The sequence below is a fragment of the Oratosquilla oratoria genome, chromosome 34 (genome assembly GCF_046742065.1).
Source record: "Oratosquilla oratoria isolate Oo_2021 chromosome 34, ASM4674206v1, whole genome shotgun sequence".
In the NCBI taxonomy this organism is placed as follows: Eukaryota; Metazoa; Arthropoda; class Malacostraca; order Stomatopoda; family Squillidae; genus Oratosquilla; species Oratosquilla oratoria.
In genome coordinates, this window is record NC_134810.1 from 39,905,290 (window position 1) to 39,930,289 (window position 25,000).

At 40.8% G+C, this 25,000-nt stretch overlaps 1 protein-coding gene across 15 annotated transcripts in view; it reads left to right on the forward strand.

Annotated features, from left to right (window-relative positions):
• The window catches only part of mmd (disintegrin and metalloproteinase domain-containing protein mind-meld), a 781,430-nt gene that overhangs the window by 357,791 nt on the left and 398,639 nt on the right, over positions 1 to 25,000 (forward strand). For all 15 annotated transcript variants that reach the window (XM_076173443.1, XM_076173455.1, XM_076173452.1 and 12 more), the window contains exon 3: positions 8,565 to 8,719. In XM_076173443.1, coding sequence (XP_076029558.1) covers positions 8,565 to 8,719 — 155 coding nt within the window. The remainder of the gene's footprint in view (positions 1 to 8,564; positions 8,720 to 25,000) is intronic.

The following is a 25,000-nucleotide window of genomic DNA, read 5'->3' on the forward strand; positions in this document are numbered from 1 at the left end:
TGTTTTTTTTGGGGGGTAACGTTCTGACAATGCTCTGGTGAAATCTACTCTGAGACTGATTCTGTTTTTTTGGGGGGGTAACGTTCTGACAATGCTCTGGTGAAATCTACTCTGAGACTGGATTTTTCTGATTTTCAACTTACAAGTTAGAAAGAAGCAAAAAAGTAATTTAGGTAGATACTTTTGGTTAACAGGGAGATAGTTGCCTATTATTGAGGATATGAGTAAAGGGGGCCACAAATGGGATGAAAGAATAAAAATATGAAATGAATGTTTTTCTTGAGCAGTGACGTTATTTGAGGACTATGTTCTGGCTGATGTGCCAGATGATTTTATTCACCTGAGATTAGTAGACTTGAGGCGAAATGGGTGTGAATCCACTGAGACTCATTTTGCCCTAGTCGTCAATAAAATTGTCTGTCGGAAACCAGCAAAAATTTCGTAAAATCTGCAAAATTGAATGATTGCTTTGATTGACATTGCTTCTGACCCAATGTAGTGGGCGAGATGCAGGGATGACCCGTCATCCAGGAGGAGCCAAGATAAGAGGGAGGGAGGGAGGGGGTGTATGGGAGTGGAGTGTAGGGGGATGGAAAAGGTGGGAGTGGATTTGATGCCTTTGTTTTTTGACCACCTCCCTTGTAAGGGCGAAAGAGCCTTTGACATATGTATGTATAATAAATGATTTTAGGTTGCTAAAACAGTTATGTTTCGTTGCATTACGACATTTCACCATGATGGAGGTTCCGTGTGGTGTGTGATGTACTAGTAGAACTTTTAACAAAGCATTTTTTGGTGGGGATTGGCAGCCTTAAAATTATTCTTAATTAAATCTAGTGACATGGAGGTTAGTCATATTTTCATTATAAGGATGTGTAGCCGTTTCTTGCGATTTAATTATAATCCGTATTAATCTAAATATGGAGTATAACGTGTATGTTGGAAAAGGTGTTGTTTGGAATCAGATTATTTTATGGCTTGATCACGTGAAGGAAGGGATTAGGAGCGTGTGTGTATGTATGTTCGTGTATTGCAGTGTAGTTTTCTATGGGCGATGTTGCAGTATGTGAGGTTATAGGTAATGATTACGTGTAGCAGTGGAGCACGCAGCTGGTATGCATTATGGAGGTTAATCGAGCAGGTTCGAATCCTGTTTGTACAGGCTCGTTCATCTATTCTTCCACCAGGCTGAAACAGACAATAAATCGTCAAACTAGTTTATCTGTTACATACAATGAGTTTTAAAGAGAGGATTTTTACATTTTTAATTGATTGTCTGATATTTCACTGTAATTCAATGAGGAAATGAATCAATCTAAATTATTAGCAATTATTGGCTTTTGTTTATCCGGAATATTGAAAATTTGAATGGACCACCTTTTCATCAATATGCAATTGCGACTGTATGCGTCTACTTTCCTATTGCCGTTGTGATTAACTTTGTTAGTAATTGGTATTATTATTTTGATCTTTAATTTCATTTGCTTTTATATCTTCATTACAATTTCAATTGTCTATTTTCGTTTTCATTTTCATTCTCATTCTCATTCTTATTCTCATTCCCATTCTCATACTCATTCTCACATTCACACATTTTGATTTTTTAATTTTTCGCATTTTCAATAGTACTACTACTATCATTACTATAACTATTCCTACAAGTTTATTATTACTTGATCTTTTTCAGCGCCGGACCAATGGTGAACCAAATAGTTTTATGTACTCCACTGCTTTTCCGTTGAATTGCATTGCGCTATTGTATGGGTGTACGATCGTGTGTGTGTGCGTGTGTATATACGAATGTACAAATGGACATCTGAGTGTGTGTGTGTGTGTGTGTGTGTGTGTGTGTGTGTGTGTGTGTGTGTGTGTGTGTGTGTGTGTGTGTGTGTGTGTGTGTGTGTGTGTGTGTGTGTGTGTGTGTGTGTGTGTGTGTGTGTGTGTGTGTGTGTGTGTGTGTGTGTGTGTGTGTCTATTTGTCTGTCCGTTTGTTCTGAGAGATGGCCCCCTACGTTGATGCGACTAAACTATCGATTCCTGATACTAAAGCTCATCAAAGTCGCTTCTATTTTTCCTGATAAACTCTCCTTCGAATGTATAATGAATCCTGGAACCGATATCATTGAGACCAAACTAAATAGACTGCAGAGTCATGTGGGTTACGGCACAAATCTGATAAGTCGATAAAATCCCTTGAAACCTTATTAATCTGACGGGATACTTGAATATTTTTCTTACGTAATACCCTCATACGGCTCTTCATTTAAGATACATTTCTTAGCATAAAGAGAGCAAAAGATTCGTAATTTATTCCACCCATAGAGGCACTCCTCATATTCCTATATTTAGGTTTAAGAAGGAAATGGACAAGAACTGGTTTACCATCAAAGTGAATAACGAATGAAATAAACTAACGTGTAGGAAGCACTAAAACTATTAGTTGTCTTAAGAGATGTGAGAACTTTATAGATGAGAGGTTGTTAGGGACATGAAACTGCCTAGTATAGGCCTTAGGGTCTCTCGCAGTCTCCTCTATTCTTATGTTCCAATTTGTCTAGAGCCAGACTCTACCGAGACACTGAGTACCCTAAGACAAACGGTCCCCCAGATCGAAGGAGCTCTATTGTCTTTCACTCACCAGCCGAGTAGGAAAAAGCAAAATACATCAACAGGAAGAAAATAGGCCGGCGATGGCATTGTATAGTAAAGGAGATCAGTTACTCTAAACGGTGGGACTGAAGAATCTAGGACACAGCGAAAAAGGGTCGATGTTCCTTCTTGAGAGAAGCGGGCTGTCGTCGAGGCTGAGCCGGAGCTTCCCGTCTCTTCTTCTGTAAACGAAATTCTGTTTCTGGAGCGCTCCGTGCGTAGGCGAACGAAGAGAGTCTCCCGCGCGTGTCTGGGTCCTCAAACTGTGCACACTATTGCAACCTATGATGATGAGAGAGAGAGAGAGAGATGAGAGATAATGAGAAAGGGAGAAAGGATAAAGAGGGAAGGAGAGAGAATGAAAGGAGAGAGGGAAAGGAGAAAGAGATAAGGAGAGAAGAGAGAGAGGGAAAGGAGAAAGAGATAAGGAGGGAGAGGGAAAAAAGAGAGAGCTAGTGCCAGAGGGAGAGATATCCAGGGCCAGAGAGAGAGAGAGAGAGAGAGAGAGAGAGAGAGAGAGAGAGAGAGAGAGAGAGAGAGCCAGAGAGAGAGAGAACTAGAGAGATAGTCAGAATGAGAGAGCCAAAGACAGAGAGAGATAGAAAGCGCCAGTGGCAGAGAGAGAACCAGAACCAGAGCCAGAGAAACACAGAGAGAGAGAGAGAGAGCCAGAGAGAGAGCCTCACAAAGAAAGAGAATCAGAGTGAGGTCCAGAGAGTGAGGTCCAGAGAGTGAGGTCCAGAGAGTGAGATCCAGAGAGTGAGATCCAGAGAGTGAGATCTAGAGACTGAGATCCAGAGACTGAGATCCAGAGAGTGAGAGTGAGACAGTGAGAGTCAGAGACAGAGTCAGAGACTGAGCGTCAGCGAGTGAGAGTCAGCGAGTGAGAGTCAGCGAGTGAGAGTCAGCGAGTGAGAGTCAGCGAGTGAGAGTCAGCGAGTGAGAGTCAGCGAGTGAGAGTCAGAGAGTGAGAGTCAGAGAGTGAGAGTCAGAGAGTGAGAGTCAGAGAGTGAGAGTCAGAGAGTGAGAGTCAGAGAGTGAGAGTCAGAGACTGAGAGTCAGAGACTGAGAGTCAGAGACTGAGAGTCAGAGACTGAGAGTCAGAGACTGAGAGTCAGAGACTGAGAGTCAGAGACTGAGAGTCAGAGACTGAGAGCCAGAGACTGAGAGCCAAAAAGAGAGAAAGAGTAAGAAAGAGCTAGCTTAGATGCACCAAACAGAAAGTTTTCCAAGTGGAATACAGAAAAATAATTGATCCAGCAGGAGACCCTCTGCTTCTTAACAAACCCAGTCAAAAAAAAAAAAAAAAAAAAAAAAAAAAAACCACACTAAATCTGCTTTCCTGTCAGTTCCAATAGCGACCCTTCGGTCACAGCCCCTTACCCTCCCTCCTCTCCTCCTCCTCCTCTTCCTCCCTCCTCCTCCTCCTCCTCCTCCTCCTCCTCCTCCTCCTCCCTCACTCCTCCTCCCTCACTCCTCCTCCCTCACTCCTCTTCCCTCACTCCTCTTCCTCCTCCTCCTTCACTACTCCTCCTCCTCCTCCACCCCCTCCTTCATCTTCTCCTCCTTCATCTTCTCCTCCTCCTCCTCCACCCCCTCCTCCATCTTCTCCTCCTCCTCCTCCTCCTTCACCTCCTCCTCCACCTCCTCCACCCGCTCCTCCTCCTTGTTCTCCTCCTCCCCCTCCTTCTCCTTCACCTTCTCTTCCTCCTCCACCACCTCCTCCACCTCCTCCTTCATCTCCTCTACCCCTCCACCACCTCCTCCTCCTCCTCCTCCTCCTCCTCCTCCTCCTCCTCCTCCTCCTCCTCCTCCTCTTCCTCCTTCCTCTCCTCACTCATAGCAACGGAGGCAACGTCTGCTTCTCCGCCGGGTACACACACACACGTCAGGGGCTGCTGCTGCTGCTGCTGCTGCTGCTGCTCGGCCTTCGGGGCAGAACCTCTTGGCACGTAGTCCTAGACTCTCTCCGAGTTGCTTCCTCCTGCTCTTCGTCCTCCTCGTCCTCCTCTTCCTCCTACTCTTCCCCTCCTCCTCCTCCTCCTCCTCCTCCTCCTCCTCCTCTTCGTTCTCCTCCTCCTCCTCCTCCTCCTCTTCGTTCTCCTCCTCCTCCTCTTCGTTCTCCTCCTCCTCCTCCTCTTCGTTCTCCTCCTCCTCCTCCTCCTCTTCCTCCTCCTCTTCCCCCTCCTCTTCCTCTTCCTCCTCTTCGTTCTCCTCCTCCTCTTCCTCTTCCTCTTCCTCTTCCTCTTAATCCTACTCCTATTCCTACTCATCCTCCTTTTAGTTCTATTCTTCTTCTTCCTCCTCTTCCTCCTCCTCTTACTCCTCTTTTCTCTCTTCCTTGCTCTCCTTCTCGTCTTCTTCCTCTTCTTCCAACTACATCTGTTCCTCTTGTTTCTCTTCCTCTACCTCTTCCTCTTCTTCCACTTCTTTCCTCTCTCCACCTCTTCCTTCTCCTCCTCCTCTTCCTCCTCTTCCTCACTTTCTTCCTCTTCCTCCTTGTGTTCTACCTTCTAATCCTTATCTCCTCTTCCTACACTCCCTCCTCCCCCATTTCCTCCTCCTCCTCCTCCTCCTCTCTCCTCTCCCTACACCAACTGGCCTCCAGGGCAGGTCAGGTGCAGTAGCCCGCGTCAGAGCTCTGCTCTCTTCTCCTCCTCTTCTTCCTCCTCCTCCTCCTTCTCCTCCTCCTCCTCCTCATCATCATCATCTCCCTCCTCTCCCCCTCCTCCTCTTCCTTGTCATTATTTTTCTTTTCCTTCTCTTCTTCCTCTTCTTTTTTTCATTCCATTCCTCCTCCTACTCCTGTTCCTCCTCTTTTTTCCTCTTCCTCGTCTTCCTCTTCCTTGTCCAACTTCTCCTTTTCGTCCTTTTTTCTTTCATCATAATCTCATCTTCCCACTCGTCTTTATCCTACATGTCCTCCTCGTCATCTTTCTCTTCTCTTTTCTCATCCTCTTCTGCCTCTTTTACCTAATTCTCTCTTTTCTCCCAAAGGATTACAAAGGAGGAGCATGTCGACAGGAGACCTTTTGGTCCATAACTAGGTCAGATATGGAAAAAATAAATAAGATAAACAGATTACGAGAAAAAATAAACAAACAGATAAATAATGATAATTCATAACGAATAACTAATCAATAGATAATTAGAAAAATAAACAGATAAAAGATAATAAACAAATAAATGAGAAATAAATCAATAAAATAAAATAAAAAATGGCTGGCATTACATCTATTACTTAGGTGTTTATCTAAATTAACCTTAAAACTTTGAACTGTACTACATCACACTGCCTATGTAGGAAGTTTATTCCATTCATTTACTACACGGTTGGCGACATTTTTTCTACCCACTTCCAAATTAAATCTACTTCTCCTCTTTTCTTCATCTCAGCGATCAATATTCTTCGTTTTCTACATACAATTTCGTTCCTTCCTCTTCCACTTTCCTTCAACTTTTCCACCTCCACTTACACGACCACTACCACCTCCACTTTACCTCCACCTCCAGTCCCACCTCCAAAGCCGCCTCCATCTCAGCTCCTGGCCAATAGGGGAACCCCCCCCCCACCACAACCACCACTAAACCGAGTTATCGATAGCCCGTACCTTGTCATCATTTACCATCCGCGTTAGTTGAGGTGACCGCGGGGCGGGGGTGGTGGGGGTTGGGGGGGTCCCGTGTCTCGCTCTTTCGTATGTGTCAAAAGCAAATGTCTTCCTGCTGTTTCGTTTTTGTCATCTTGTTTCACTTTTGTTGTATTTGTTTGCTTTTCTGTTTGTTTATCTACTCGTTTATATATTTTTCTTTATGTATGCATGCATTTAAGTATTTATGTATGTGTATGTATTTATGTATATATGTATGTATGTGCGTGTTCATATGCGTATTGATGTATATATATAATATACATTATATATATATATAATATATATATGTATATATATATATATATATATATATATTTCCTCTCTAGTTTTTATGTACTGATTACTTCTTTATTAAGCTGATTATTAGTTTATTTACTCAATCATTTGTTTGTATATGCGTTCTCCAATCAACTTTGTACACACTTTTTAGCAAATTCAATAGTCTTCTATGTATTCAATTTATTACTTAATAACATGATGGACAACACGTGTCAGACAATTAGGATAAGAGCGTCCTAGGCAGAGAGGATCCTGATCCTTCAGACGTGGCCTACTGTCACAGCGATAAGAGCTCAGTAATTATATCTTTGACAAATAGTACATCGTCAGTGATTCTATCCTCTGGGACAACTAGGGGACGAAGAGATGGAGTTATAGAAGTGGGGAGGGATGGGTTTCAGGAGGGTGGTATGTGCCTTGCTGTATTGCTTTTGACCCAGGGCAGTGGGCGAGATGCAGGGATGATCCGTTATCCAGGAGGTGCCAAGATAATAGGAAGGGAGGAGTGGTGAATGGGAGTGGAGTGTGTGGGGATGAAATGGGTGGGAGTGGATTTATGCTTTTTGACTTTGACTAACCTCTTTTGTAAGGGTGAAAAAGCCCTTGGTGTATGTATATATATGTATATATATGTATATGTATATATATGTACATCTATATATATGTATATATATATATATATATATATATATATATATATATAGGTTTCCTTTGTGGTTATTCAGCAATTTATTGGATAATGTGGTTTTGTGATATTTTTGCATATATATATATATATATATATATATAATGTGTGTGTGTGTGTATTAGTAAAAAGGAGAGAGTAAAACTTACAAGTGATAAGTATTTTACTTTGAATGGATCTTAGTCTCTGATCATGAAATAAAAAGGTCCGTGTGAATCGGCTCCGTTGGGGTGTCTAGACGTTAAATGCTGACGATGCAGCTTTAGATTCACTCACTTGGTTTACACAGGTCAAGTTGACAGGCAAGTCAAGTGCGCAAGTTACTTGCTACAAGTTACTTGCAGCGTGTAAACATCTGCTTGATAAAGAAATATTATGTTTATGTACGGAGCAAGCAGATATTTACACGTGGCAAGTAACTTTTAGCAAGTAACTTGCACACTTTACTTGCCTCTCAACTTGCTCCGTGTAAACAAGGCGGGTTAGGTCCAGAGTTGCCAGAACTGGTGACAATCTGGTTAAATGTGGCCTCAAGACTGACCCATCCTGGAAGTGTCCAGAAGCTGTACAGATCATTGACCATCTTCTGAACTCGCGTCCACTTTCACTCAATCTAGTGAACGCTGACCTAATCAACATTAACAAAAGAACGCGTGAATGATTGGTTGCCTGACGCTATAAGCTATGATGATGACTTCGTGAGTTCGAAGATTGAGGAAAGGTCTTTAAGGGCCAATGCTAATTACACCACTTATGGCCGTAGTTTTAAAACCTTCCACCAGCTCTGGCGAATACTATTTACCATCAGAAGGTAGAGTTTTACCTGATGTTCTAGTTAAGTGTATTTGGCTCATCAGCTTATCTACAAAACCTACCAATATTTTTCGTAACTATAATTAACAAAGTTAATAGAATTCGAACGGCAAATGTAATGTTAAGGCTGAAACGAAACATCTACTGGCCTAGGGGCTCAACCATTATCATTTTGCTGAAACTGACATGGTATATTCGTCATCGTACTTGTATTTACGAACATATCCATACACGTTAATTTATTTCCTTTTGTAAATATAGAAACACATATGTTCATGTGTATACCTGTACACACACACACACACACACACACACACACACACACACACACACACACACACACACACACACACACACACACACGCACGCACGCGCGCGATCTTATCAAGTTCTCTCTGTGTATTTGTAAACGTGTGTACATATATAAATCTCATGTTTTACGTAATTCCTATGACACCTATGTTAACTTCGCTTTACTTCTGCAGGAGAGGTGCGACGGCTTCTACAGGAGTACAAGGAGAACCGAGACTTTGTTCAGTCACTCAAGAACAAGTACTACCAGATCATCTACCCCGTACAAGCCATGGACCATGGCAAGCCTCAGGGCATCTCCACGAGGGATGCGAGCAAGATAGCTGCCGTGAGTCATTACTTAAGTGTGAGCACTTGATTATGAAGTTCTGTTGAGTTTTGGAGGGAATACGTTGTAGTGACCTTTAGAAGGAATGTGTTTACTAATGTTTTGGTGGGTATGTCCTGTATGGTGGATGTTTGGCAATACGTATGTTGTGCAGTGTGACAAGGGCATGTGTGGGTGACATGTAACGTGTTTTTATACGTTACTTGTGGTTTAAGTGTGGCGTGGAAAACAGGATACACGTATTGCGTTTGTGAATCATGAAACTCGTGTGTTCTTGAAATGTATACAGGTTGATGTGTGATACGCTGGTAGTGGACATTATTCAGCGTTCTCCGGGCCTGTCAAGTGTGTGTCGGGATATAGGATAGTGCTACGGGTGATATAAGAATATACTTGGCATATTTCCTTTCCCCTTTACATAATGCACGACCTTTATTGGATAGGAAGGTTTCATATCACGTAAAAGTAATTTCATCATGACAGTATGTTTACATTCGTGATTTGTTTAAAAAAAATTATGTCATGGGGCAAAGGAAAATGTCAGTGTTGTTATTATGTTATACTTAAACATTATGAAACATATGAAGTCTATATACTCTTAGCAGGTAGGTATGTATATAATTTTGAGGGTTAATGACTTATGAGGGATGTGTTTTCGGTAATATCCTATACCTAACTTGAGTCTTACATATGCTAATTTGTGGGGATCATTAAAGTTGTATTAAATCAATATGTTAGGAGCTCTAGTAACATCCAGGCGTCTCACTGGATGTAGTAGAGATCAGTGTGTAATATATAGAATTAACACTCTCTGTGTTGTATGTCTGGTCTGTCAGTTTCAATGTGGTTAGTTAGATACGTCCTTTGGACGCTGAGTGTGTAAGGCTCTTGTGTAAGGCATTAATAATATTTGTCACATGTGAATCATTAAAGTTGCTAACGTATCATGTTTCTCAAACGAAATGGACATATATTCGATTATGTAATCCTGTGTCGTAATGTACAAAGCGATGCTGGTTACATCTGAGAAAGTGTGTCATGTTTCGTTGTGTCTGGACTGAGGCATCTAAAAAAATGTGTCCCAAATAAAAAGGCTCTCTCAGATGTTGAGAGAATGCGTCGTGAAGAGATTTTTGTCGTAATTGAGTTGGAATATTTTGGACAATGTGTCGTAGTCTAAGGAAGGTATTTCTGAGTCAAAAACAGCAACGACTGCAACAGCACTGTAGTAGAGAGGCCAAAGGCAGAGTACGGGATCTAATGTATTTAACGTTTCGCCCAGCAGGACTTCTTCAGAAATAACACAGTAGACAAACATCTGACTCCAAGGGATTTTTAACAATAAATAAACCTCTAGTAGTTCTGAAAGCGAAGTAACAAGCAGTTTTCGCAAGTTGTGTTTACTCCAGTTTCATGCTCGCTTCCGAGAAATAATATCGGAAGTACAGGAGATCCGTATATTTCGGCTACTATCTGTAGTCCTCTTCATTCTGCAGAAGAGGGCTACAGAAAGTAGTCGAAATATACGGATCTCCTCTACTTTTGATATTATTTCTCCGATAGTGGGTTTTAAGGGTATATCTACAAATGTGTTATAACATTACAGTTTCCTAAAGAGTCCGATGTTTGTCTGCGGTGTTATTTCTGAAGAAGCCCTGCTGGGCAAAAAGTTAAATATACTCATTCTGCATCTTCTTTCTCCATGTTCTAAGACTGAACATGCTTATATGGAAAACTTTTAATCCTAACACCGTTAAAACACCTTGCCATTTTCAGTTCCATTCCTTGTCTTTTTTCTTTTTCTTATTTGTTTTTTTTTCCCACACAAGGAAGTGTTTTTTGTCGATTTTGTTTACTGTTTATATTATGAAAACTACTGTCGTATCACCACTATATCTTATTGGGAATTCGAACCTATTTAATATTCCTACGTGCTCTCTCTCAGCTAGTTTGGGAAGGTATTTGTTATTTATATCTTATGGTTTTTTTTCGCAAACCACACTACTGTGTCATGCGAAAGTCTAGGAAGAATCGGGTTTTTGGTGGTAATTTTCTTTTCATCTATCTGTCCACTGTCCAGTCATATGGTCATTAACGACTTGAGAGTTTTCTTGCAATCTTCTTGTAATGTTTTCAATTGTCAATTCATCAAATACCCCTACTCCTAGTTCCTTTTCCTCCGTTTTTGTAATCGCTTAATATCCATATTTTGTTTTTTTACTTTTGTCCATTTCCAAGAATTTCTCCACGCTTCTGTTTTAAAAGAAAAAATATTTAAAACAAAAGGTGGGTGAGGATGCCCACTGGCAGAACGTGCTAGGGCGTCGCTACTTGCGACGGAGGTCAAAGTGATGGTAGTTCGAACCCTGCCGCCGACGAGTTGGACCAAGGGCATGGTTCATCAAATTCCACGTCATAAAGTCCTATATAAGGGGCATCGTCCTAGCTTCCTGATAGGGGAGTTTATGATGTTAAACCAAACCAATAAATAAATAAATAGATAAATAAATACATAAATAAATATAGAAAATAAGAAATAAGTACAATAAAATAGAATAAAAAACAAAACAAAGACAGAATGCATTATGCTTGTCTACAACCAAGGTCATCCTTTGTGTACTAACCAAGGTCAACATAAATTTACTCTGCCACGGAAAATAGCAGACAGCAGCAGTCCTTGACTCAACCTTGGACCTCCGGCCTTCGAGGCGGAAAAAGGAGCAATGCGCTAAGATGCGGCACACATTTTTTCCCTTTTTTTTTCGTAAAGAAGATTTTGAGTGCGGACGAGTTCCAAAAATATACCTCGTCTATGTTAATTCCATTTTCTTTGCCGGAATAAAACCTTTTGTTTATATATACAGTATATATATATATGTATGTATGAATGTATGTATGTATTTATGTACGTATGTATATGTATATATATATGTATATATATATATAATATATAATATATATATATATATATAATGTGTATGTATACATGTATACATACATCTATATCTATATCTATCTATCTATATATATATATATATATATATATATATATATATATATGTGTATGCTTATATATATACATATATGTATGTGTATAAGTATACATATATGTATATATATATATATATATATATATGTATATATGTGTATATGTATATGTATGTATGTATATATGTATGTATGTATGTATATGTACATACATACATGTATGTATACATATATACATACATCTATATCTATCTATCTATATCTATATATATATATGTTTATATATATGCATATATGTATGTGTATAAGTATACATATATGTGTATATATATATATATATATATATATATATATATATATATATATATATATATAAATAACTTCTGTCTACTGTAAACTTATCATAACAGAAGCACACACTTTATGTCTCAGCCGGCGACCTTAGGGTCTAACAACCTCACGCATCCTGACTGCCACGCCACGCCGCAGGACGTACAGTAGGCTTGCTGAGAACCAACGAGGGACTCAGAAAGCGCCTCCCGGGTACTCGCCCGCGGCGAGCGCCAGGTTGCGTGTGACATTCAAATTGTGAATAATAATGTTGAAGAAATGAGTAAATGTGTATGTTGGTGAATGTAAATGTATAAAATCAGTTGATAGAGATGCTGATTTTTTTTTTTTTTTTTGGGGGGGGGGGTATGTAGCAGCTTCTTGAAGATTGAGTGTTCGAAGGAAAATATTTATGTAAGAGTATATTTGTATATACATATTTTTATGTATGTTTATGTCCGTGTATGTATTATATGTATACGCATACGCATATGTATATGTATACTGTACGTATATGTATTTGCATATGCTTCTGTTGATGAAATTGAGGAGGATAAGTTTTAAAGGCGAATGACATGGAATTGATTAGGTATGACGTCCGTCTTACGTAAATACTTACATAAATACATACAAACATTCACACACACATACATACATACGTACATACATACATACATACGTACATACATACATACATACATACATACATACATACATACATATATACATCTCCAGTGAAACAAAATCGATAATGTTTACTATACTGGTACGAAATTGTGCATAGTATAGCTTTGATCAAAGTTGATATCTCAGTTTTGGGTCCATCTTTCAATTTGATGAGACTGCCAAACGTTATTCATAACAACATATATATATATATATATATATATATATATATATATATATATATAATGTATATATATATATATATTATGTATATATATATATATATATATATATATATATATAACGTATCTCCCAATTGAAGCTGTAGCATAAACAATCGACCAATTTGTGTTTCGTCTGTAACTGTAGGTTGACAACATCAATGATATTAATTCATTAATATATTTACGGTTAGTTTAGGAAACAATTGTCATACTAGTGTGCTTTGTGGTATGTCTGTCTTCATTCTGTCCCCATTGATTGCCACGTGCCCCGGCTCTCACATTATAGAGTATAGGGAAGAAAGGTTTGAAGGCAACTAAGTACATTCTGGTGTAGATTGTTTTCTTCATTATGGTGTGTTCCTCCTAACCTTGAATACAAGTCAAATTCTCGCGCGCAGTATTGGATGCCTAATGTACGATACATGACACTACTCGTGTTATAGAATATGAAGTCAAAAACTTGCTCGTTACTTTACATAAAGCCTCGTTGACACGAGGCTAGTTTCATTGCCGCTAGTGCTAGCGTCAAGCTAACTTACCTAAAGGCAAGTAAGTGTTGACACTAGGATAGTTTGAAGGCAAGTTTACTAACTTTTCGTTCACATTGGGCAAGTATAGGGGTAGTTTACAAGTCACTAGCATTAGCGTATACTAAACTAGCCCTGTGTCTTAAGCCTCGTTGATATGGGGCAAGTTGAGAGGCAAGTCAAGTGTGAAATTTACTTGAACTGGAGAGGAAAAAGGGCAAGTACATGTTCACACAGGTCAAGTAAGAGACAAGTGGCCTGTGTGAACATGTACTTGCTCGCTTTCCTCTCCAGTTCAAGTAACTTGCACAATTGACTTGCCTCTCATCTTGCCCCGTGTAAACGGAGCTTGACGGAGCCACCACCTTTGCCCTAAGAATTTTGACAGCCAAGGCGGGGATATTACGCCTAGACTTCGTAGTTATTAGGCGTGAATACGAAGCTAACGCTTCACAGGGAGACACAAATTGAACACGGAATACCAGACCTTCGGATAATTTCGAAAATCTAATTTACGAGACTCTAATGTTCGAGGTTGCGTTTTAGTGTTCTGTACATCAAAAGTAAAAATAGAAAGTATAAAGTGAAAATAACGCCCTCGTTGTAAAAAAAAAAAAAAAATACTCTCTGTTCACTTTCCTGGGTCTAATGAATTTTGTAGTTTTCTGAAATTCCTCACTGTAATAATAGTGGGTCCAACCGTTTTATGCTTTGGCACGTATGTGGAAACATTTCGTAGGGGAGGGAGAGAGGGAGACCTCATCATCCTCACATCATCCTCACTTCATCCCCACGTCATCCTTACGTCATCCTCACATCATCCTCACATCATCCTCACATCATCCTCACATCATCCTCATATCATCCTCACGTCATTCTCACATCATCCTTATATCATCCTCACGTCATTCTCACATCATCCTAACGTCATCCTCACATCATCCTAACGTCATCCTCACATCATCCTCACGTCATCCTCATATCATCCTCACGTCATTCTCACAACATCCTCACGTCATACTCACGTCATCCTCACGTCATCCTCACGTCATCCTCACATCATCTTCACATCATCCTCACATCTTCCTCACGTCATCCTTACGTCATCCTTACTTCATCCTCGCATCATCTTCACGTCATCCTCACATCATTCTAACATCTTCCAACCCCTTCCAACCCAACATACCAACCCTCTCCCAGCCTCATATTCCGTCCCTAACCCTTTACAAATTTATTACATTCAGAATCACAATAGTACTCCCTCAACCTCAATTCTCAATCTCAACCTTCATGTCACCCTTCACCCTCACCCTCACCCTAACCCTCACCCTCCACCCTCCACCTTCCACCCTCACCCGCAACCTCAATCTCAACCTTTTCCTCAAAGTCTCCCTCAACGTCATCCTCACTTTCATCCTCATTCTCTCACTTATCATCCCGGATATGACGTAATGAAATTGGTTCCGGTGATATTTCCGTGAATGAAATAAAACTGTTTGAACATTGATATTCTCTCGTTTGCCATCGTTTGCCGCCGTTGCCATCAATCCCGAACGCGGCTCAGTTGATGGCAACAGGAGGTGGGAGGATCATCAATGCGGGCGAATGTTTCCTGGATGCCTTATGGTCATACTAAGGCGTCTCAGGAGCTCATGTGGAAGAAAGCAAGAACAATAGCAAGGAAAACAACGGTGTCGACAACGACGACGATAACGATGACGATAACGATGATAGCGACGACGACAACGACGACCACGATAACGATGACGACGATGACGGCGACGACAAGAACGACGACGACGACGACAAGAATGACGACGATAACGACGACGACGACGATAACGACGACGACAAGAACGACGACGACGATAACGACGACGACAAGAATGACGACGACAAGAACGACGACAACAAGAACGACGACGATAAGATTTTTTTTTTTTTTTTTCCTAATGAAATTTTCGTATGAGGAAATATTACACAGAGACTTGGTCTGTAGTGAAAGGAGGCGCCTCACGTATACAGTGGCCATAAGGTTCTGGGATTTTTCTTAAGAACCTGGTTGGATCGGGTGAACGAGATTTAAAGAAGGGAAGGAAAAGAAACGAGAGAGAGAGAAAGAGAGAGAGGGGGGTAGAAGGAGAGACGGAGAGGGAGAGAATGATAGGGAGTTGGAAAAACGAGAGAAAAATAATTAACTTTAGGCACTGGCCCTTCTCAAAGTATCTACTGCACATCAAGAAGAAGAGCTAATTATACAGACAATACCCTCCTCATCACACATGCAAAAAAAAAAAAAAAAAAAAATCCCTAGTTTAAGAAGTGACATGACGTGTGTGTGTGTGTGTGTGTGTGTGTGTGTGTGTGTGTGTGTGTGTGTGTGTGTGTGTGTGTGTGTGTGTGTGTGTGTGTGTGTGTGTGTGTGTGTGTGTGTATGCGTGTGAACACAAACCTTAGTGTTGGTCAGTGGAGCCAAGGTGTGTCGAGACGAAATTGGTACCTGTAAACAAACACATCCACGACACGACCAAATTGAGCCGTCGGCGTGTTGGACGTTGCTTGGTCCGGACTTGGACAAGCGTGCGGCGGAATACCCTGACATTCAGGCCAACAGGAGAGACCGTTTGGTCAATAACGAGACAAAGATGCAGCAGATGATAAGGAAATATAAGAAAAAGCAAAAGAAGAGGCAGAGGAAGAACAGCCAAAGGAAGAGGAACCAGATAAAAAGAAAATATAGTTGATGATGACTATAATAAAGATAGATGTAAAAATGAATATAATGGAAAACTGCATTAAAATGATTGTCCAAGTTCCTAGCTCAAAATATCGTCAGATAATAGAAGTACTGAAAAAGATAATAAAAGAAGATAATAGATTAAGCAAACATCCAAACAAAGTAGTTGGGCATTATCCTACCGTTGAGTTCCTCTCCGTGGGACGCTACAACCAAATGACGTCATTATCACCTTCTACAATAACGTCATAACTACACTACGTCATAACTACACTTTTACATAACTACTTTCATATTCTAAACTTTCCATATTCTTCTATACGTCATCTTTTTTTGAAATATAAACAGTTACAATTGCCATGTCATCATCATTTGATAATGAACTTAGTGTACGAAACATCATGGATATAAACTGAATTATTAAATGTGATTTGTTATGCCATTTGTCATATGTTTCTCGCTGTTAAACTCTATACAGAAATCTGCAATTAGAAATTTTGAAAGTACTAGCAAGAAGATCCTAAATGTAGAAATAGCTGTATTTTTCAGCCAAATATATCTATAGGATTACCTATTGCCTAAATGTTTGCATGCATGCAAAAATGCATACATATATACATACATACACACTATCATATATAAAGAGAGAAATGAATAGGAACACAAATTACTTGTAAAAATGTATGTGTAAAGACGAGGATATGAACTGATTAACTGAAAGGAATTTATAATACATAAGTATTTATCTAAACCTTTAAAGCCTAAAACTGTCCAGCATGTGATCGTTTCTGAAATAAATTCATTTATTTATTTATTACGCGGTCGACAAAGTTGTTTATACTTACTCCTAGATGAAACTTGCGCCCTAAAAGCTTGAAACAACTGCTGTTCCTCTTGGTAGGATTCCGTGTAATCTTAATTCTGATATCAAGTCCTTTTAAGACATTGTGACAATCTTTATGGAATATTGTTTAACCTGGTAAGGATACTTACTGGCCAAGCAGGTTAGGCCGTCGCTACTTGCAATGGAGGTCGGGGTGATGGTGGTTCGATCCCAGCCGCCGGCGAGTGGCATGGTTCATTAGATTCCACGCTACTAAGTCCTTTGGAAATGGCACCGTTCTGGCCTGCTGGTAAGGGGAAAGTACGCGTCATTTCCCCTCTTATGTAGAGGAAATAGATATATATCAAGTGGTTTGGATATAAATCGTTTGTTTATTATTTAACTATACCTATGCATTTGTTTATGTATTTTATTTGTTATTTACATTACCATAGTTTTTATTTATTAATTTATCATTATTATGATGTTTTTTTTTACATCCGACCTAGATATGGACCAAAAGGTCTCCTGTCTGCATGCTCCGCCTTTGTAATCCTTTGTAATCGTCTCTAATATTTGGAATAGATATATCTAGAAACCGCTTCAGATGAGTTTGGTGATTCAATTTTTTTTATAAACCTGAGATTTAACGATCTACGGGAAACTGAAATTGGAGAGGGAAATCTATTATGCAAATGTCTACGAAACCATAGACCTTTCTTTCTTTGCCGTATTTTTTTTTTTTTTTTTTTTTTGTGAAACTTATTTTTAAAGTCGTCCATTTTGGTGAATATGAAACCCCAGAATTGGTTCTTTATTTATGTGTCAAGTTGTTTATCAGTGTATGCATCGACTAAATAATGAATTAATTTAGATTTTTGTTAAATTTTTCTATTATCTATTATCTACTTATTCATCAATTTGAACTATTTTTGACTATTAACATGTTAATTTTTACTATTGATTTTTACTATCGGTACTAATTTTACTATTAATTTTCATTACTATTGATTTATTAATCTTTACTATCAATTCTTACTACTAATTCTACTTCTAACTTCAATTACTATTAACTTATCAATATTTTCTATTAATTTTTACTACAAAGTGGTTATATATTCATGTACCTATTTATCACTTTTCTTATTTTCATGTTTATGTATCCATTCATTCATTCGTTCGTTTATCTATATAGTCAATTATCAAGCTATGTTTTAGCGATTATCTGCAATATATTCGAAATCGATGCCCACTGACCGAGCGGTTTAGAGCGCCACTACTTGCGGCGGAGGTCCAGGGGATGGCAGTTCGAAGCCTGCCGCCAGCGAGTTGGACCAAGGGCATAATTCATTAAAGTCCACGCTACAAAGTCCCTTGTATGGGTTACCTCTGATACGGGGAGTTCGAGACGTTAAATAAATAAACAAACAAATAAATAAATAAATAAGTAGATAATGAAATAATAAAATAATAAATAAATGAAAAAAAAAATAATTAATAGGTTTTGCTCCAGTGGTTTGAGTAGAAACGATTTCACTTACAATCTTTCATTTTTTTCAAACTTCTAAATGTCGTATTACTTTTACGTCATTTATTGAGAAGCTGGATGATGAACTAAAAGAAGTTAAACATTCGCGAATATTAGACACATTATTGAGATGTTGGGGGGGATCGTGATAGTGTGACTGGGGCTTAACCCCTGCGCCGTGAACAGAGACTAAGAGAGAGAGAGAGTGAGAGTGAGAGTTAGACTGTGAGAGAGACTAAAAGAGAGACCGTGAGAGAAAGATTGTGTGAGATAGAGAGAGAGTGAGAGTTAGACTGTGAAAGAGAGAGACTGTGAGAGAGACTGTAAAAGAGAGACCGTGAGAGAGAGAGATTGTGTGTGAGAGAGACTGTGTGAGGTAGACTGTGAGAGAGAGAGACTATGAGAGAGACTGTGAGAAAGAGGTAGAGAGACTGAAAGAGAGAGAGAGAGAAAATGTGTGAGTGTGCGTTTGCGTGTGTGTGCGTGTGTGTGTGTGTGTGCGTGTGTGTGTGTGTGTGTGTGTGTGTGTGTGTGTGTGTGTGTGTGAGAGAGAGAGAGAGAGAGAGAGAGAGAGAAATGATGAACAGCATACCATAAATTGGTCGTTACAGCTTATAACTAACTCCTCGCCTACATCCCCATAGGCGCCAAAATGCTTTAGTTATTGCAAATCGCCATGTATACGACAAACGAACATGTACAGAAAAAAACAACAACACGAAGAAACACAATTACATCTGAAAAGAAATGGTCTCCGTTGAATCTACCAACAGGGCGGGGCTTAATAAAAGCGATACTGCCGCAAGGAGAAGATAGATATCAGCAGGGAGCAATGAAACCGTTCAACGCGGTGACCCGGTTAATAGATGTCTGTTCTACTCTACTCAAGGTGATTTCCCGTGGTGAGGTTAGCGGACGCGTCGCAAACAGGGAATCTTAACTGAGCGAAGGTCCTGTGTTCCTCTCCCAAAGGCCGTCCCTCTAGTAAATAAAATGGGAAACATTCAGAACAGAGACCTTACGTGCGTCAACGTCTTGAAGGGGCTAAGCCTTAGCCGCTAAGGTCATTTCGATAAATCCAACCGTAAAACGAGTTTCTTTAACGAGTTTCTCGCCTTCTTCCTCAGGACGACTGTCTCCTTAGCCTCTCATTTCGGATGAGTAAGTAGCTTTGGGCGGGAGCTGATTCTCCTGCCCAGCTGGTAACCAGAAGGGGGGGGGGGGTGAGGGTGTGTGGATGTGTAGATGAGTGGGTCGAAGATTTAGGTCTTTGTCACACTATGCGGCGGTGCCGGATGCGGCCAAATCATGGGCAAGTTTAATTAATTCCTTGAATACGATGATACCTACGCAGACGTCATGAAGTGTAAGTATTTGAGGATGTCAGTATCGGTTTCCCGATTATATTTATTTTGTAGCTTATCTGATTGACCCTCTTATTCTGTGAACAGGCTTGATCACTTTTTCATTGGTTACAAACGTTCTGGGTGAAATAGAACGAATATAATAACCGTAACTTTATATTTCATAATGCGAGTATTGTGATGCATCATCGTACGTTAGGCAGTTAATGTGCGCGCGAATATTTGACTCGTAGTGTAGAGGTTAACCTAATCAAATCATCTGGCGGTAGTATTCAGAACTTTATTTAACGATCACCATCCACCCTTCCTTGCTTAAGATACTCTCATAACCTTTGGAGTTTAATAAGAAGCCGCAACGGCAGGGCCGGACAGTGTGACACCGGCCTTAGTGAACTTGGACATTTAAATGTATTTGAGAAGCATGATGAGGGTTACTAGGATGGATAGAGTGAGGAGTGAGGGAGTGAGGAGGAGAGTAGGCTTGGAAGTGGAGTTGGAAGAAAGGTTTCAAGAATACTGGGGGGGTTTGGACATTAGGAAAGACTGGGTGAAGAAAGACTAGGAAGAACTGCAGATAGAGTGATTTGAGTGGAAGACTGAAAATGAGATGGATGTAGTAAATGAGGCCTGTAGTAAAAGGGGAATGTCTTAGGAAGAGGAAAGGGAGGAGGGAAAAAGAAATATGTGAGTAGAGAATGGTCGTGAATAGACTAGATCGGTTTTCTTTTGGTCTTCGTTTCAATACTGTAGTCTAGCCATTGCTTGCACTGTATAATTGGCCCGTATTAATTCTTCTTCCATTGTCACTTCATGGGGCATTTCTGAGTCAAGAAATAGTCAAGAGTTACTTAAGGGAATTCATTCTGAGTGCTTGATTTAAGCAATGATCGCACCGTGAGGTTTGGTGGGTTAAATATTGTCGAAACAACACGGGTTTGATCCCAATGTCCTTCAGAAAATCATGTTTCATTACTAGCAAATGTCAATTTCCTATGATTAGATTAGTATTATAGAAGGGAACTAGGTTTGTGAAGACAGTGAATTGCATCGGAGTATTCATATATTCACTGAGCTGGTTTGATGTCGGTGAAGAGTTGCCATATATAGTCTCCACCATAATGACTAGAGCTTTTTGAGAGCTTAGGGAAAATCCTAGGGACTACAGGATAAGCGTGTGTATGGCTGTATACTGTGGCCTTGTTACAAAACACTTATGGTACGAAGTCTCGTTACGTAAAAAACCTTTCTTCAGAAATGTTTCTCCTTATCTTCGTTGTAAATCATACGCAGACTACCTAAAGTGAGAGCATAGTAGATTTTGTTTTCTCATTTCTTTTGAACCGATGATTCTAAAGTGTTGTGAAGAATAGCTCTGGGAAAAGGAAGAAATCTTTACCATTTCTAATACCAAAACAATGTAGCCTTGGGAACGAGCAATATACACAGACAGATTCTATGTGTGTGTGTGTGTGTGATTCACCATGGTCTTGGATCACATGTTGGACTCGTGATCGACATCTATTTCCCTCCCGAAAGAGAGCTTAGAGCTCATTGTGTGTGTGTGTGTGCGTGCGTGTGTGTGTGTGTGTGTGTGTGTGTGTGTGTGTGTGTGTGTGTGTGCATCTGTGTGTGTGCGTGCGTGTGTGTGTGTGCATCTGTGTGTGTGTGTGTGTGTGTGTGTGTGTGTGTGTGTGTGTGTGTGTGTGTGTGTGTGTGTGTGTGTGTGTGTGTGTGTGTGTGTGTGTGTGTGTCTGTGTGTGTGTGTCTGTCTGTGTCTGTGTGTGTGTGTCTGTCTGTATTTCTGTGTGTGTGTGTGTGTGTGTCCATCTCGCAAATGCCGAAACATTTCTCAGACTTGATTGAAGCCATAAAGGCCGACTCACCTAAGCCATGTAACTAGACGTATGGTTAGGGAGCGAGCAATAGACGCGGACAGACTCTTGGGTTTCTGATTCCCTCGAAGATGGTTGGGGCTCCAGATGGGCAGAGAAAACGCCATGAAAAGGCAAAAGGAAGGATTTCGTAATATCGAGATCAAATATTTATCCACATCGTCAACGTCCGTGCCTGTTTGTTTATTTGTGTGTGTGTGTGTGTGTGTGTGTGTGTGTGTGTGTGTGTGTGTGTGTGTGTGTGTGTGTGTGTGTGTGTGTGTATGTGTGTGTGTGTTTGTCTGTGTGTGTGTTTGTGTGTGTGTTTGTATGTGTGTGTGTGCGTGTGTGTGAGTGTGTGTGTGTCTGTCTGTCTGTCTGTATGTGTGTGTGATGATAATGATGATGATGATGATGATAGGTTTATTGAAATAGCAGTGATACACTGACAATAATACAATAGAGTAATTATATGAGTAATACGCCTAGTCTAAGTTTTACAGTGATACGCTGACAATAATGCAATACAGTAATTATATGAGTGATATGCCTAGTCTAAGTTTTATAATGAGTTTATTGTGTTTGTCTGTCTGTGTGTGTGTGTGTGTGTGTGTGTGTAAGAGAGAGAGAGAGAGAGAGAGAGAGAGAGAGAGAGAGAGAGAGAGAGAGAGAGAGAGAGAGCGTTAGTGCGTATATGTGTGTCTATGTCTATCTCCCAAATGCTGAACTATTTCTTAGACTTAGTTGAGGCCATAAAGGCTGATTCACCTCTTAGTAAAAACTGCCTCCGCTCTTGGTCATAATCTCTTAGACTTTATATCCCCCAAATACCAAGGACGGAATCTGAGTCTCCTGATTATGTGTAATTTATCACCAAAACGTTGATCTTATCACCGAAACGTTGATACTGATTATTTGCTAGAAATATTGTGTAATACTAAACACGAGTGTGTAAGGTATCTCCGGAACTATAAGGTATAAGCCAACAGAGAGATACCCTTCGTATGTACAATCTGTCACAGAAAATGTGTCCATGATTTTTCTAGGCTTTGGTCTCTTGCTTGGCTTCCAGATGTCTGATCACGATCATCTCGTAGCTACTTTTCATCTCACTCTGTTCGTACGTGATGTGCCCTAAGACACACTGGGAATTTCTCGCTAGCATGCTATTTGCTTTTGCTACTTCGATTGAGTAGAAGCGGCTTCGGTGACGATCTTTTGTTTTTCAACTTTTCAAATGTCAAATAACCTTTTCATCATACAGTGAGAGGATGAATGACGAATTAAGAGGTGTTAAACCTATACAAATGTTAGGCACATTATTGGGATGTTCCTCCGGAAGTCTAGAATATTGTAACCGAGGTCATTTCTACTCAAAGAAAGTAGGAAAACAAGTAGCATGCTGGGCTAATGTGCCGCCACCTTTACTGTACTTGGAGCTGGCTATCCGTATGGAGTCTCCCGGCACCTCTTCCAGGCGTATCGATCGACGTGTCTCTCGTATTTACTTTTCTCTTGGGTTCATTTATCTTCTGTTTATGGAATCTTTCGTGATGCATCTCTAAACCGCATCTCTCAAAGAGGAATTACGCTCTTCCTCCGCAGGAGTCTCTTACTCTGTATCTCCAGGAGTATCTCTTCGACAAGTCTTCCTCATTCCAGGTCTCTCGTGGTGATATCTTATCCTGTGTGTATGCTACCCAGCCCTGCATCTGTACTCGTTTCTTGCAGGATCCCCCGCCACGTAGTGTCTCCCTTTTCCAATACGAAAGTTAAGATCTCTTGCTTAAGTACCTCCAGTTGTCTTCCGCTGACGGTAGTGGGGGGGAGGGGAGGGGGGTAGGATAGACCTGTTCGAGGAAGATGGCGCTTGTGCAGTCTGGTCGCTCTTCTCGTGTAGCGATGATGTACATAGTTCAGAATAACGGTTAGTCCATTCAACACGGCGGTTCACGGTATACAACATGTCCCAGCTATTGGCAGATGGTTCTGGTCAGCTGAGAGGGATGAGTCCTAACATCAAACGGTGTCTCCACAAATCATCGAACTTCTTATGTTGAAGTCCAGGAGTTGTGTAAATAAAATCAAACAGCGGCGCTTGTTCTGATAGACGGCTCAGCTCGTCACCGTCTTCATGGGGTCGATAATAGCGTCACTGTTTGGCAAGTGCTGTGGTTGACGGACTTTCTCGAGTGTGGTATCGGTGTGGTTAATGGCATGCTGTAATGGTCGTATTGTCTCTTGCGTGGTGATGGTGGGAGGAGGAGGAAGAGGAGGAGAGGGAGGAGGCTGAGGATGACGAGCGTTAACGGTATTCTGACATGATGGCTCTATAGATCCATTCATATGTGGTGGGTAAGAGAGTCAAGGTAATGGCACTGGGATACAGAGTTGTGTGGATGGTAGTGTTTGGCAAGGAACTTGGATGATTTTATTCCAGAGCCGCTTGTCGATGCTTTCTATCATGGCGTCTGAGAGTTATGGGTGGGGCTGGCGTAACGATGTTGAGTGACCTTTCACAGTTACCATGATGGCGAGTGGGAGATGAACATGATGGTATCACGTTGGCGGTGCGTCGTCGTTGGAGGGTTGTGGTTTTGCAGGTGGCAGTGGTGGCAGTGGTGGCAGTGGTGGTGAAGATACTGGTGGTAGCAGTGATGGTGGTAGTGGAGGTGGGGGTGATGCGTTGGAGCGAAGCATAGAGGGCATGGGCTGTGTTTACCAAAGACCGGATCGATGGTTAGTGCTGCCGCTGGTTTTGATGCTGCTGCTGCTGCTGCTGCTGCTGCTGCATCTCATGCCTACGCTGCTACATCTCATGCTTACGCTGTCGGAGATGAACCATATGCTGCAGCAGATAATGCTGGCGCAGTTTATGTTTGTCGGCGTACTGATGCCTACGCCTCTCCGGGCTGTGATTTAGCTGCTTGCTCGGGGCCAGGTCGATACTGGATGCGGTTCTCATGGTGGCGGTTCTAAACATTCTGCCGCTTTCAGACCTAATGCATCTGGTCGAAAGATTGTTTCTGATGAGACTCATCATTCTGCTGGCTACGGTTCTGAAGCGGTTGGAGCTGTACCGAGTGCTTACGGGACTCTATGTAACGCTCTCAATCTTCATCGAGGTGTTTAAGTCGATGCATCTGGCCGAAAGATTGTTTCTGATGAGATTTCTCATTCTACTGAATACAATTCTGAAACGGTTAGAACTGTACCGAGTGCT